General features: G+C 38.0%; 2 protein-coding genes across 5 annotated transcripts in view; one reads left to right on the forward strand and one right to left on the reverse strand.

Annotated features, from left to right (window-relative positions):
• Nucleotides 1–1107: 1107 nt before the first annotated feature.
• LOC102251490 (chromosome unknown open reading frame, human C4orf47) lies at nt 1108–14352 on the reverse strand. 3 transcript variants are annotated; one of them, XM_005883833.2, is made up of 8 exons: nt 14219–14352; nt 11804–11986; nt 9474–9693; nt 6748–6885; nt 6568–6643; nt 3842–4021; nt 2847–3010; nt 1108–1310 (listed from the first exon to the last, which is right to left on the reverse strand). In XM_005883833.2, the coding sequence occupies exons 2-8, from the start codon at nt 11901–11903 to the stop codon at nt 1262–1264; spliced, it is 927 nt and encodes a 308-aa protein (XP_005883895.1). In that variant the 5' UTR covers nt 11904–11986; nt 14219–14352; the 3' UTR covers nt 1108–1261. The 3 variants fall into 3 exon arrangements, with proteins under 3 accessions (XP_005883895.1, XP_005883896.1, XP_014386884.1); XM_005883834.2 differs by having other exon boundaries at nt 14194–14352; XM_014531398.1 differs by lacking the exon at nt 2847–3010.
• A 305-nt stretch (nt 14353–14657) lies between these two features.
• UFSP2 (UFM1-specific peptidase 2) overlaps nt 14658–14874 on the forward strand; it is a 17340-nt gene continuing 17123 nt past the window's right edge. For both annotated transcript variants that reach the window (XM_005883845.2, XM_014531401.1), the window contains exon 1: nt 14658–14762. In XM_005883845.2, the coding sequence (XP_005883907.1) occupies nt 14760–14762 (3 nt within the window). In that variant the 5' untranslated portion in view covers nt 14658–14759. The remainder of the gene's footprint in view (nt 14763–14874) is intronic.

Here is a 14874-nt window from a genome sequence, read left to right on the forward strand (position 1 = left end):
GCCTGAGGGGGGTGGTGTGGGGTCAAAAGGGTCAAGGGGGTTAAGAGGGGGAAAGGGGGGACATCTATAATACTTTCAACAAAAATGAATTTTAAAAATTAAAAAATAAGAAGGGATAAAGATCATTAGAAAAAAATAACTTCCCCAATGCATTACATTAATAGATATTGTAAATTTCTCTATTACAAACCACCACCACCCCTAAAATCAATGAGGACTACTGATAGACCTCATGGTGAATTATAGCAATGCGTTTAAATTGTATCTTTTAACAACAGATAGTTTGAAAAGTGGTAGAGTGAGTGCAGAAGAGAGAACCTGGAAACCAGAGGGTAAGGCCTGGGAGTGGGAGGTGCCCCAGGAGAGGCAGCTTGGACCGCTAACCAGGGGAGGGGCTGAGAGGACACCAAGGACCACCTTCCTTGCAACTTTGTCATTCTTTATAAAATAATGAAGTAAAAGTGTGTTCCCTGTTCTCCCTCCCGCCCAAGCTCACCCTGGGGCTGCACTGGGTGATGCTTTAGAGGTCATGAGTGGAAGGCACGGTGCCCCGTACACGGAGACATCTGCCTTACTCTATAAAGTGTAAGTGAGTCTATGCAATATGAATGGATCCATATTTATCTTTGATAAGAATCCTTTAATAGGCTGACACTTGGATAGCTATCAATCCAATTTTTACCTCCAAGTTAGGAATTTACTGTGTACTTTCTACCCTCCTCAGCCTCCACATTCCCCTCCCCCACAACCCTGCAGCTTTTTCACATTAGGAGTAAGAGCTCTCAATTGATACACTATACTTCAAAATTGTATAAAAGTTCTAAACATTATATTCTCAAAAACACATACCAGCCCGGCTGGCATTGGCTCAGTGGTTGAGTGTCAACCTATGAAACAGGAAGTCACGGTTGGATTCCAAATCAGGGCACATGCCCGGTTGCAGGCTCCATCCCCAGTGTGGGGCCTACAGGAGGCAGCTGCTCAATGATTCTCTCTCACTATTGATGTTTCTATCTCTCTCTCCCTCTCCCTTCCTCTCTGAAATCAATAAAAAATATACTGGGGGGAAGGGAAGGGGAGAGACACATACCAGCAATCAAATTATCAGCAAATACTATTTATTCATTAATAGTACTAAGACAAGAGTATTAGAGTGGTAGGATTAAATATCTTTTAAATGTTTGGGTTATCTATCCTACAACATCTTATATTTTTTCAAATAATTTGCACTTGGTAATGAAAGCTACTTGTCTTCCAGAGCCTAAAAGGATGGTATTGAAGCAGTCTTGTAGTTCTTCATATTCAATGCCCTAAAATTAGAAAATAAATGTCCATTTAATTGTATAGGTGCAGGTAATATATCTGTAAATTCTTTAAAAAATGTTTTACAATTTAAAAAATTAACAATCCAAAACCACATTTCCTCACCAAATTAAAAAGCTTCACTTTAAATAAATCAAAAATATTTTTAAAATGTAATTTAGGAAGGAAAAATTGACTTATGGGACCAATTTTAAATACTATGATCCAGAGATTTATTAGTTTTAAAATTAGGGTAAAAGGAGCTTAAACTTGATTTAGGGTAATATTTGCGATAATGTAAAAAGAAAGAGGTTTCAATAAACTCAAAATTACTAAACAGAAGGTAAACTTCTGATTTTCCAAAGCAGCAATCAGTTGCTCTTTTCTGTCCAAACATATTCGCTAGGGCACACATGGAACTCTCTCAGGTCTGTTCTCTGGATAGAAAAGGGCTCAGAGAAAACTGCTCCCAGAACATTAGTCCTGTAGACGCAGTTAAATCACATAAACGTGAAAGGGCAATTCTACTTTTGTGATGTAATAAAAATGTCGGTATCACAATCACTGTCTACACCGATAGGGTGTACTTACTTGTGTTTTTATAAAAGAAAGAATACGAATTTGGTGTCCCTTATCTACTAGTAATCCACCGCAGGATTACACTGAAGTCAGAAATATGTCAATTAGTTTAATTGGCATTAAAGCATTTTTCAATGAACAGATAGAAATGAATTATTTCACTTACTTATAATATTGCACACACACAAAAATGATGGACTGTCCATTTCTAATGTATGTTCTGAGCTCCTGAGAAATTCTCAGTTTTCAGAGTGCTCAAAACCGGGGTAAAATTGAAATTTTAAGATACTTTAATAACATGCTTTTCCTCAAAGTTTTATAACGTGATGTCAATAGCAATTTTTTTTCAGGAAGAGGAATATTTCCAGTTTTCATAAGAGATTATTTCAAAGTTAAGAACAGAAACCTTAAGTGTCATTAGGATTCATGAGAGCCTGGAGCCCTATAACAAAGGTCAAAAACTCTCGCTGAGAACGATCCTATATAATAAAAGCACAGTGAAAAAAAAAAAAAAAAAGCACAGTGACCGAATGGCACAACAACCAGAACGACCGCAGCCCCTCACCCCGGCTGGCCCTGCCCCTGATCGGCCCCCATCAGGGCGGGCTGACTGGACCCCACCAGTGCACGAATTCGTGCACTGGGCCTCTAGTGTTAACATGTGCAGCTAACTGGACGATAAATACCTAAGGAATTTCAAGTCACTCATAATAAGATGCTACAGATTTGCTTTAAAAATTATGGGCAGAATAGTTTGGTACATAAATTAAGCTTTTTCCATTGAGAATTTCAGATGGGAAAGAACTACAAAAGAGGGAAGGTATACGGAAAGAGCCAAGATTTCTAAAGTCATCCAAATTTGTCATTTTTAAAAGTGTGTACAAATCAAAGATATGGTTTTAAAGAAATCTAAAAGTTGAAAACAATTTTTCTTGATTAATGAAGTAAATGTAACATATTACTACCTTTTGACATTCAAAGTCATTACACTTTCGATTGGTCTGCTTTTTGGTCCACCTGGCGGGTGGAAAACCTTAGCAGCTTTGCTGGGTTTTTCTGATTTAGCTGAATACGGGTCAGCAGAATGTGACGGGTAAGGGTCGAATGTTCCTGCCTTCATTCCGCCAGCCTACAAATCAGAATGAGACCATTTTATGTGGTTTTGTAAAAGGCTTCTTAAAAATATTAGATGTTGAAGTTTATCCTATGGAGTTGGTTTTACATTTAAAGAAAGTTGTCTATTTTGTTTAATGCAGCTACCAGCAAAAAGTCTCCCTACCAGCAATTTCATGGGGTTAAGACACTGTAATTCTAAAAGTTCTCTTTTATTAAAATGCAAATGCTTAAGTTTGACTACATCAAATTACTAAATTTCTGAATAGCACAAATACCATAATCAAAGTAAAACATTCAACAAACTAAAACAGAACAATATCCTTAGCGTACAAAAAGATCTTACAAATATCCTACTAGAAAATCTGCAGGAAAAGTAAACAGGCAATTCACAGAAGGAAGAAATGTATAAACCAAGGTTTATAAATTAAAAGAAGTATTTCCATTTTTATTCAAACTTGTAAACTTCAGCAAAGTGAGAAAATTCATCTCAATCATTTCAAAAACTAAAAGATGGCCTGGCTTTTTATGATTTTGAGAAAAACTAGACCTAAGATTAGAGAGGCACTTAGAAGAATCAACTGTAAACTCAAATATATTTGAACTGATTAATAATCATTATAAGAGCTTCCTTCCTCCCATACACTGGCCATACTTTATGCCTTTTCATAATTTTATAAAAACTGGTTTCATGATTCTTGGCATGAATACAAAACAAAAGTTTATTGTTTACATGGGCAATAAAGCAATTTGACGGCAAGAGGCACTATTTCTTTAAAATGCTTAATATTAAAAAATAATAATAATAAATGCTTAATATCTTTTCATTCTAAAACTCTTAACTTACCTTTTTACCAGGAGAAGAGGGCTTAAAGGGGCTTGGGAGTACTTCTTTCTTCTCTGCCTTCTTAATTGGAGGTAAAGATTTCTCAGAAAAATAAGGATTGGTATCAAAATATTCTCTTGGGTAAAGGTTTAACTTGAAAGGTCCCCCTTTGAGTAAACGATGGTGCTCTTCGCTCTCTTTCTGTAAATTAAAGAGTTAGAAATTATGTGGCATAGCCCTAGCTGCCTTGACTCAGTGGATAGAGCATTAGCCTGCGGACTGAAGGGTCCCAGGTTCAATTCCAGCCAAGGGCACATGCCTGGGTTGTAGGCTCGATCCCCAGTAGGGGGCATACAGGAGGCAGCCAATCAATGATCCTCTCTCATCATTGATGTTTCTATCTCTCTGTCTTTCTCACTTCCTCTCTGATATCAATAATGAAATATTTTTTTTTAAAAGAAATTATGTGGCATAAATTACTCCGACGGAAAATAACGGAGAGTCGAATCTTCTTTTACATTTTAATGGAAGCACATAGATTTTTAAAATATACACTGCTAGGCTCACATTTTTTTAAACATTCCTTTGTTATGCTCTGTTTCTATGATACTAAAGATATGCTTACTTATGAATAAGAACAACTATGATTGTTCATTTGGGATATCAACTTATTTGAAGTATAGAGATCTATTTGTCACCTGAACAAATCTCTATTAACTACCTGGGGGAAACGATATAGTAAAAAGAGATTGGTCTTCAGTTCACACTCTAACTCCCTCCTGCTTTTCAGCATTTCTTGGGGACTCTGGGGCCTTTCAGTACCACATTTTCAACCCTAAATGAGGATAATACGCCCCCCCCCCCAGTCATGCTGCTGTAAAGTTTAAATGAGATTCTGTGTATAAAGTACCTGGCATATGGTAGGCTCTTCATAAATGTCAGTTTTACTTCTGAGAATGAGGAATACTTACTTTTTACATTATAACAGGCTTAGATTATAATATTTTTAGCTACCTGGTACCCAAGCAAAACAGAGGGGAGGGGAGGGAAGGGGGAAAAATATCTGCATAAATAATAGCTGAAAATATTCTAAATATAATGAAAACTATAAATCCACAGATCGAAGATGCTCAACAAACCCCAAGCATAAGAAACACGAGAAAACTACACCAAGGCAGATCACAATCAAATTGCTCCAACGAGTGATAAAGAAAATTTTAAACGTTACCAAGAGGGAAAAGAGACAGGACAAAATAACCATGACAGCAGATACCTTGTCAGAAACAATTCAAACAAGAAAACAGTGGAATAATCTCTAAAATTCTAAAAGAAAAAGCAATGGTACATTTAAAAAATTATTTCCAGAATTAATTTTAGGAAATCCAAGATTTCTCACTTATAAATAATAAGTTATGAAAGTAAGAATAAAAGAGTTCTATCTACTGTAAGGAAAGAAAAGTATCTTATACCCATAAAGTTTAGGATGGAAGACTAATTACTGAGCCACATGTATTTATATATTATGTATTATTACTATTCCTACAGATGAAAAGCAGTTTATATGTAATTTTATATAAACTGAATAATCCATACAAAACAGAGATGCTTAATTTCAAATGACCAAGGCTTCTCCCCAATTTAATGGAAAACTTTTGGGTTTGGACAACCCATTTGCCAAACTGATCTCTATCCTTCTATCTCACAGCCCACCCAATGCCACCTGAAATCACCACAGCAAAATGATGGAAAACTGCACGCCTAAAAATACAAAAACAAAAACACTAATTAAATGGTTGCCATTTAATTTTTGTTGCTTAATGTCCAACAAATTGGACTTTTTATTACTACCAGCTCTCTTTAAGTTACATTGATATTGTTAAATTATGTTGATATTTTTCCAAAATGTATAAGGGTTCCTCCATTCATATGTAGGCGCTCTCCACATAAGTGAGTATGTTTCATTATACATCAAATATTGTATGAAGTGAGTGCAAAAGGCATACAACAGTTACGTTTCAGTGTTTATTTCTGCTTTTTAATGAAGAGAGGAGTTTTCTCCATCCTTTCACTCTCTCTTCTGTAGGCATGCATCCATTCTCTACTTCTTTCTTGATGTTCTCCATCACTCCTCCATTCCATCACTCACCCTAATGGAGGAGTACTCCCACTACTTCGTTGTGGTGGGAACATGGCTAAGGGTTAGGATATGACTCCTCTACTCAGAATAGAAGGTATTTGATCAGGCTGAGTTAACAGAAGTCTCACAGCTAGTTTAGAGAGAGGTGAGAGCTGTGGTAAACTACAGCAGCAGGTAAAAAGCTCACCCTGGGAAGAGCTGAAGGGATCTATAGTAAGATGTGGAAATCTAATATCAAAAATGAAATGTTGCCCTAGCTGGTTTGGCTCAGTGGACAGAGTGTCAGCCTGCGGACTGAAGGGTCCCAGGTTCGATTCTGGTCGAGGGCATAAGCCTAGATTGGGGTATGCAGAAGGCAGCCAATCAATGATTCTCTCTCATCATTGATGTTTCTATCTCTCTTTCCCTCTCCCTTCCTCTCTGAAATCAATAAAGATATATTTTTTTAAAAGAAATGTAAAACTATCACAATTCATAAACATCAGTCTGCCCGCCATTGCCCGAGTAATACAAACATGGTAAACAAAACAAACCATCATTAGATCACAAGTGAATTCTCTACGTCAACAAAATGAGAAAGGTTGAAAAAAGCTAAAGTAGATTATTTTACCTTATAATTTAGTTTTGGTGCATCATAGACATCAGCGGAGTGTGTGAACTGTTTACCTATCGTAACATTTGCATAGCTAAGGAAAGAAAATGAGTAAAGGTGACTTCAAAGTTCAGAAATTCTAAATTTTACCTTTTAAAGTTCAAAACAAATGATATAAGAGTATTAAATATAGCTTACCCATATCCGGTTCCCTTCTTTCCTGGGCTTGTGTATAAATTCTTCCCAGGTGCCTCATACTTTTCTCTGGGTTTGGACTGTGCGCTGAAGAATGGGACTGGACCACCTATTGTTCCATAGTAGCTTCCTACTCCACATCTTACAGTCAAAAAAACAAAACAAAAACAAAAAAAACACAAAAAAAAACACAGAGCAGGTTAAAATGGCCAATTGTGTGTTTTATACATTTTTGCACAATTTATAAAAATGTTTGAAAAAGGAGCAAAATATATGCAATGGAATTGACTTGCTTAACTTTGGTAAAAAAAAAAACCAAACAAACAAAAAAAAACATTTCTTGCTAGTTTCTAATCCAATTTTCCAGACAATTTTGAGATGAGTTTTTAATTGTTTATGCTTATTTTAAATGTTCATATAAACAAAATTCTTAATCTCTAAGAAGTTAAAATACTTTCTATTAATCTCATTAACCATAACAATAAATAGACCTTTTTGTGTATTTAGGTGAAGTGAGGTACTTTATGGCAAATTAGCTAATAAATGGCCAATTACTTCTGACCATCCACTCACTGGAAACTATACTTTCAAAAACATACAAGTATTGTTTCTGCTGCTGATGGCATAATGAATCTCACGACATTTTGCTAATTTTCTTCTTTTTGGTTCATACTGATTACTTTATTATAGAAAAAAAGTTAACAAATTTTTTAAATTTTAATGTTAAATTTTCTGGACCCACAATATATATTTAATCATTAAACCATTTACCACCTAATACTTTATTTTAACAAATATTATCTTTAATAAAATGTTCACAAGAAGGATAACTAATGTTAGTAATAGTCATAGCCTCTATTTTCCAAGTTATCAATGAAGTAAACAAATTTTAATAATCAGTAAATGGTACCTTATTATCATCAAAACTTGACACTGGTTATACATTTGAATTAAAATTTTTAAAAACTAGAAGACATCAATATTGGTTACTTATTATCTCTGGCCTACAAATAAAGTTTCCATTAGGAGAAAATACTCATTTTTATTCATTGATATTTATGAATATATGTCATAAAATAAAATATAAGGAGATAAAGCAATGACATTGCAGATAAAAGGTCAATTATCCACAAGCATTATCTAAGTAGAATTTGATTTAATGCAAGCAATAAATATCGGTACATTTAAAATTTATTAAGTGCCTGTGGTTCCATAATTTGGTGGTGAGTAAGTACCAGTATAAAGGCTTCTTATTTCTACTACCAATCTCTCTTTTTGGAAACTTTCTGTATCCACTAAATTACAGATTTTTTTTTCTCATACTAGGGAGACTTAAAAAGAAAGAAAAATTAGTCTAACTACAAAACTGTTATTATTTTTTGACTGAAAAATGAACATTATAATCCAGCGATTTTCAAATGGTGTGCTACAAGAATTTTAAAAATATATGCAACCTGACTATTTAGTCAGGGCCACTGACTTCCTTTCCCTTAGATTGTCAAATTTAAAAAATGACCATGGCCAACACAACAATAGCCGTCCCGTGTGAATGAATCAAAATTATACCTATTTTGCCCTGGCCAGTGTCCCTCAGTGGTTAGAGTGTCGGCCTGCACACAGAAAGGTCTGGGTTTGATTCCTGGTCAAGGGCAAATACCTGGGTTGCAGGTCGATTCCCAGTGGGGGACAAGGGGGCGGGGCATGCCGGAGGCAACCAACACATGTTTCTCACATCCATGTTTCTCCCTCCCCCTCCCTGTATCTGTCTCTAAAATCGATGGAAAATATATCCTCAGGTGAGAATTAACAACACAAAAAAAATTATACCTATTTATTTTTGTCAAACTGGCAAAAAATATATTTTTTGATGTTTGCAAAATGTTAGTAATTAGTTTATGTTAGCCATAAGATGAAAAAGGTAGAAAATCGCAGTTATAAATTAATGTATCAAGGCAGCAATTTCCAATTATTACCACAAGAGGTCAAAGTTCATGGGGGGAACACTTAAAAATAGGAAAAAGTTATTTAAAGGGTAAAAGTAACCATATTACATGTAAAGGATTCTTAACCTATTTTTGATGATTTAACTTCTTTATCAAAAAAGAAGCCTTCTGCCGAAACCGGTTTGGCTCAGTGGATAGAGCGTCGGCCTACAGACTGAAAGGTCCCAGGTTCGATTCCGGTCAAGGGCATGTACCTGGGTTGCGGGCACATCCCCAGTAGGAGATGTGCAGGAGGCAGCTGATCGATGTTTCTAACTCTCTATCTCTCTCCCTTCCTCTCTGTAAAAAATCAATAAAATATATTTAAAAAAAAAAAAAAGAAGCCTTCTCCTAATTTTGCTTTTTTATTGATACTTTGTAAAAGTTTTTTTAAAAATAGAAAAAACAGTCAGGGCACAGATATGATGACCCAAGGTGATTTTTTCCCCCTGACTACTTCAAGGTTTTTTTTATCAAATTTATTTTCATTATTTAGTTGGCCTTTATTAAATAAACTAATAGAGAACAGTAACATAAATAATCCCAAATTTAATGTGATAAAGACAATCAATTTAGTGAAAAATACTTGCCAACTTAAATCTCCCAGTATAACTATCCCCAGTCAAGACAAAATTACCAAAGGATCATAGTTTAAAAAGTGAATCATATAGTATAAGTAAGTCCTGTGGAAGGGCTAGAGGAGAGAAAGTTGCAGATGTAGTCAAGAGTTTTCCCCCAAACACTTACGATTTTTTATCTCCGTTAGGAGGGAGGAAAGCTTTGCCTAGATTTTTTTTTGCTTCCTGCATCATATGCTTTCTCCTCATTTGATTCAGATTCGCATAACCTTCACCTTCAAAAATCCTTACAAAACGGGGCTCAAAGTAACCCGCCTGGAGATCTGACATTTCTTTGGATCCCCCAGGGAGCATCTGTTTCTTTTTGCTGGCAGCTTCATTAAAGGGCCCTTAAAAAATAAATTAGGAATATGGTAATTTTGAGCTCACTAATAATCAAAGGACATGAAAAATAACAAAAAAAGTGTCAAAATGTGACATGGGCCAATAAGTTTTGAGGCCTAAAACTTGTTTCAAAGCTCTGTGTGAAAGGCTATGTTGACAATAAGACCTAAGAGGGTTACATTATAGACTGTGAATTTCAGAGCTGGAAGAGACCTTAGAGCAGCGGTTCTCAACCTGTGGGTCGCGACCCCTTTGGGGGTCGAACGACCCTTTCACAGGGGTCGCCTAAGACCATCCTGCATATCAGATATTTACATTACGATTCATAATAGTAGCAACATTACAGTTATGAAGTAGCAACGAAAATAATTTTATGGTTGGGTCACAACATGAGGAACTGTATTTAAAGGGCCAGAAGGTTGAGAACCACTGCCTTAGAGATTATCTAATCCAATGCTTCCCCATCTACATAACTGAGAAACAGTTTGTGTGAAATGTCAATAAGTGTGTGTGTGTGTGTGTGTGTGTGTGTGTGTGTGTGTGTGTAGGTTAAAGTGGAGAGTGTTCCACACTCAGACTGAAGCAATTTCCATCCTAGGTATATACTCACAACTCATGAGTGCCTTTATCCACTAAAAGACATAAACAAGAATGTTCATAGCAACTTCAGTCATAATAATCAAAACCAAGAAACAGTTCTGCCCTAGCTGGTTTGGCTCAGTGGATAGAGCATCAGCCTGGGTCTGACAGGTTGTGGGCTCGATCCCCAGTACAAGGCAGCCAATCAATGATTCTCTCTCATCGTTGATGGTTCTATCTCTCTCCCTCTCCCTTCCTCTCTGAAATCAATAAAAATATATATCACGTTATAGACTGTGAATTTCAGAGCTGGAAGAGACCTTAGAGCAGTGGTTCTCAACCTGTGGGTCGATTTTTTAAAAAACAATGTAATGTTTTTTAAAAAACAACAACAGTTCAAATATCCATCATTAGAACATATAAATAAATTGTGGTATATTTATACAATAAATATACTAGTAGCCCTGTAATTTTTTAAAAGACTTTTTATAAATATTTGGAACTTCTTTTATAATTTGGATTAATTTTAGAAGTCCTTTTGTGATATAAAGTGTTTTTTGAAGTGCAAACAATCCTTAAATCAACTGGTTATTTCAATGTGAATTTGTATCACTGATTTTTTACCTTAAATTTTTGAAAAGTAATATATTCACATCGTTCCAAATGCAACAGTATAAATATTTATACAATAAATCTTCCCCCACACTTGGCCACTCGGTTCCTCTCCCACAGGCAATCATGATATTAAATTTGTTTCCCAAAGAATGTTTAGGCATGTTCCAATATATATTTTCATATATTTTCCTCTCTATTTTTAGTGTTCAGCATAGTGCATACACTATTCTGCACCTTAATTTCTATTTCATTTAATAACATACCTTGGAGGTGTTTCATATCATTGTATTCTTTTTTATGGCCACATAGAGGTCATTCAATAGCCAAAAATTTAAGACATTTTAAATGATTATTTACTTTAGCTCTCATTTACAACTCTTTTAAACAATCACTTGGCTATTCATTTAGCATTTTATTTTTCAAGAGGAATAGTAGATGGCCTTTTCAGGTACAAATGTGAACACTATTTGCATAGTAGAGTGTCCTATTTAAGGGAAAAAAGCTAAAAACAAAATATTCTGGGAGAAAACTGCCATGAACCCTTGGAAAGAAATAAAATTACTTATGAGGAGAATACTTAAAGAAAGGATAGTGCAAAAAAATGAAATTCTCTTAACTCTATTTTCAAGTTTATTCAACTTTAGAACTAATACTTTAAAATATGGGCCATTAAAAATATCATTTGGGCCCTACCCAGGTGGCTAAGTTGGTTAGGGCATCATCCCAATACGCCAAGGTTGCAGGTTCGATGGCAGGTGAGGGCACATACAAGAATCAACCAATGAATGCATAAATAGGTGGAATAACAAATGGATGTGTTTGTGTTTCTCTAGATAAACAAATAAATTTAAATATCATTTAACCAAATTTCCATACAGAAAATGTCCACGATTAGGCTGTAAAGAGAGCGAATGTACTTACGATCAAAATGTGACACATATTTATCACCAACAGTTATATATTCCATCTCACTGAAGAGGCCAATCCTCTCCATATCAGTTTTTGTTCCTTCTCCAGGCATTGTTGCGTCTCCTGGAGGCGTCCCCTATATCAGTAACTTCAAAAGGTTCCTTTGGGCTACTTCTATTATAGCTCAAGCCTACCCTACGATGAAAAATACAGGAGGGAATGTTTAGGAAAACGGTGATTACTAAATTTCAGTCTCAATTACCTTCAGTCTGAAAGTGAATGTTCTCTATAAAACAGTAGTCCCAAACTATGTGGGGAAAGAACCTATTTTGTGGGGCTAAGGCTGATGGTATTCAAAATGATCACCGTGAGCCCTCCCTTTGGCTCTCCAGGTGAAATACCCACAGGTTACAAAGTGTGTATGATTACATTGTTGCATTGCCGTTCCCCTTCTGTAAATGATAAAATTTTTGCTGTAATAATTTGCAGTGAGATATAAATACTGTGCAGACAACCAGCCCTCCTTTGAGTGCAAGTTAGGTTTAAAAGGCATCATTAACTAGGGCAGGTGTTTTCAGTTTAGATCAAATGACTTAAACATCTGCACTGTCCCTCATCCTGAAAATTAGAACTTAGCTTTTCAGAATGCACAACACGTACAGGTATTACCCTCTAGTTCCTGAGTTTTTCAAATTTCATGGGGGGAGAGAACAATTTTCTAACCAAGATAAAAATACAGAACAACAAAACAAACAAAAATCCACAATGACTTCAAAGTATTTGTTAAAGGGTAGAATGCCAACTGTGATTTCCTTTTGCAATATCACATTAACTATGCAACCACTTACTTAGGTACTATTTTCATAATTAGACGTGTCCTAAAAAGGAGGACCAAAGAGCTAAGAATACTTGCCTCCATTTTCTCATAATATTTATAAAACACCAATTTGATTTAGACCCTGGGCAAACATCAGTAAATAATTCAAACACTGGCTTATGCCTTGAATGTAGAAGTTGTTTCACCTGAGCATGAATCATTGCTAGTGTGTAATATCAATGAGACAAGAGAAGATTCTGGTTAAACTAAAGCTAAGAACATACAACCCTTCCCTCCATCCTACCTCTCCCTCTGATCAGATACCCTTTAAAACTAGACGGCAGTCATTTGGGGAGTGCTCCTTCATGTGCGTGGTATTTCAAAGCTCCATTCCCACTGCCTCCCCACAAAAGCTTCCTGGGGTTTTACAGGAGCTCACAGAGCGCTACCAACCTCATCTGCCACCTGGGGACACCGCTCCCTGGCACCTGAGCTCCAGTTGTCACCGGTGGAGCCCTCCCCAGCACAGGACCAGGGCACATGCTGTTTCGCTTTAGGCAGGTTACCAGTCCTTCACTGAGCCAAACCCTTTCGTTCCCCCAATTAACACTGAGCCTTGTACTACTCAGTGCATTCATCACTGTAATTCCCTCTATCATAGCCACAGGCGCTTCTCTTTCCATGCCCTCATCATGTTACCTAATGGGTTACCATTGTATATCCACGTGTAGGGATCCTTAACACACACACACTAAATTGTTGGCTCTACAAAGGCAGGAACCAAGGTCTGAGCCAAGTTTTTATCACAATACTAGAGGCCTGGTGCATGAGATTCATGCACTCAGGGGGTGTTCCCTCTTGCAGTCTGGGACTCCTGGGGGGGCGGGGAGGATGTCTGCCTGCCAGCTGGTGGACATCCCTCTCACAGTCCAGGACTCTTGCAGTCCAGGACCCCTCGCTCCTTACCGCCCTCCTGCAGTGGAGGCAGGAGAAGCTCCAGCCACCACCTTTGGGCTTGCCAGCTTTGAGCCCAGCTTCTGGCTGAGCGGTGCTCCCCCTGTGGGAGCGCACTGACCACCAGGGGTCCTACATTGAGCGTTTACCCCTGGTGGTCAGTGTGCATCACAGCGACAGGTCATTCCTCTGTTCAGTTGATTTGCATATTAGGGTTTTATTATATAGGTTTCCCAGTGTCTGCACAGCACTTGGTGCAACAGAGAGAAAACAGAAGTTCCTGTCTTGACTCTTTCCATTACTTAACTCTTCTTGAGCAACATTTACAAAATCCTTTATTCATTTATTTAGCAAATTCATTGCAAACCCCTCTTCTGGGTAAGGCTCGTCGGTAGAAGCTCAGAAAGCTGAGATTTTCAAAGGCATAGATGCTGCCCCAGGGAGCTACACTGAACATAAGTATAGCACAAGCGGAACCTGGCAAGCTCCCTCCGAAAGGATGGAGAAAGGTGCCGGGGATGGGGGGGTGCAGGAGGGGCCGAACGCTTCTGGCTAACTAACATGATGAGGGGAAAGATTTCCCATTAGGGAAACGGAGGCTCAGAGTAGGTGGGTATCTAAAGGCCAACACCTGGCGGCTGCGAGGACCAAGTCACCTCTCAGAAGGGCACTCAATCCGACCACCCAGACCAGACCGTCTCAGCTGCTGGAGCGCCCAGGGCTGCGAGCCACCAGGGAGCACACGCTTCCCGCCCGGGACCTCGCCGAGCTGAGCCTCACGCTCCGCGAACCGCTGGTGTTTATTGTGACGCGTTGCCCGGAGGACAGGAGAATCCATTCTAAGGACGCTGCGGGGAACACGCGGAGACTTCGAATCCTCATCAGGCAACGCGCGGAAAGACGTAGGAGTGGGTTGGGATACGGATGATTCAACCAATAAAATGTTCTCTTAAGTTTTAATAAGCTTTATTGTATAAATAAACTTTAATATAATTAATTACAATAAGACTTCTGCTTTCCTCCCTATTATCTATCCTCCGGGAGCTGTGGAATGGTACACCCCTGACGTGTGCCGCGGGGCGTGCTGGGAGTTGTAGTCCGCCTTCCCAGGCCCCGCCCCTCGATGACGACACTTCCAGACCAGCCTCCTGAGCCTCTGGGCGGACGTCAGCGCCTCTGCACCGCCAAGTCGCCGACATGGTGAGTACCTCTGCTCGCCACCGACCCCGGCTTCTCCCCCCTGGGACTTCGGTGGCCGCCAGGAAAGGAGCTAGTCCCGCCGGGGCCCACGATGGCAGCTGCGGACTCCGTG

The sequence above is a fragment of the Myotis brandtii genome, unplaced genomic scaffold, assembly GCF_000412655.1.
Source record: "Myotis brandtii unplaced genomic scaffold, ASM41265v1 scaffold802, whole genome shotgun sequence".
NCBI lineage: Eukaryota > Metazoa > Chordata > Mammalia > Chiroptera > Vespertilionidae > Myotis > Myotis brandtii.

Bases quoted from the DNA above. Each gene is read 5' to 3' on its own strand.
- LOC102251490 (XM_005883833.2), bottom strand. From the start codon at position 11,903: ATGCCTGGAGAAGGAACAAAAACTGATATGGAGAGGATTGGCCTCTTC. The intron at 3,011-3,841 runs GTAAGTTAAGAG...TCTGATTTGTAG, and splicing joins CCTCTTCTCCTGGTAAAAAG to GCTGGCGGAATGAAGGCAGG. The intron at 1,311-2,846 runs GTAGTAATATGT...TTCTAATTTTAG, and splicing joins ATGACTTTGAATGTCAAAAG to GGCATTGAATATGAAGAACT.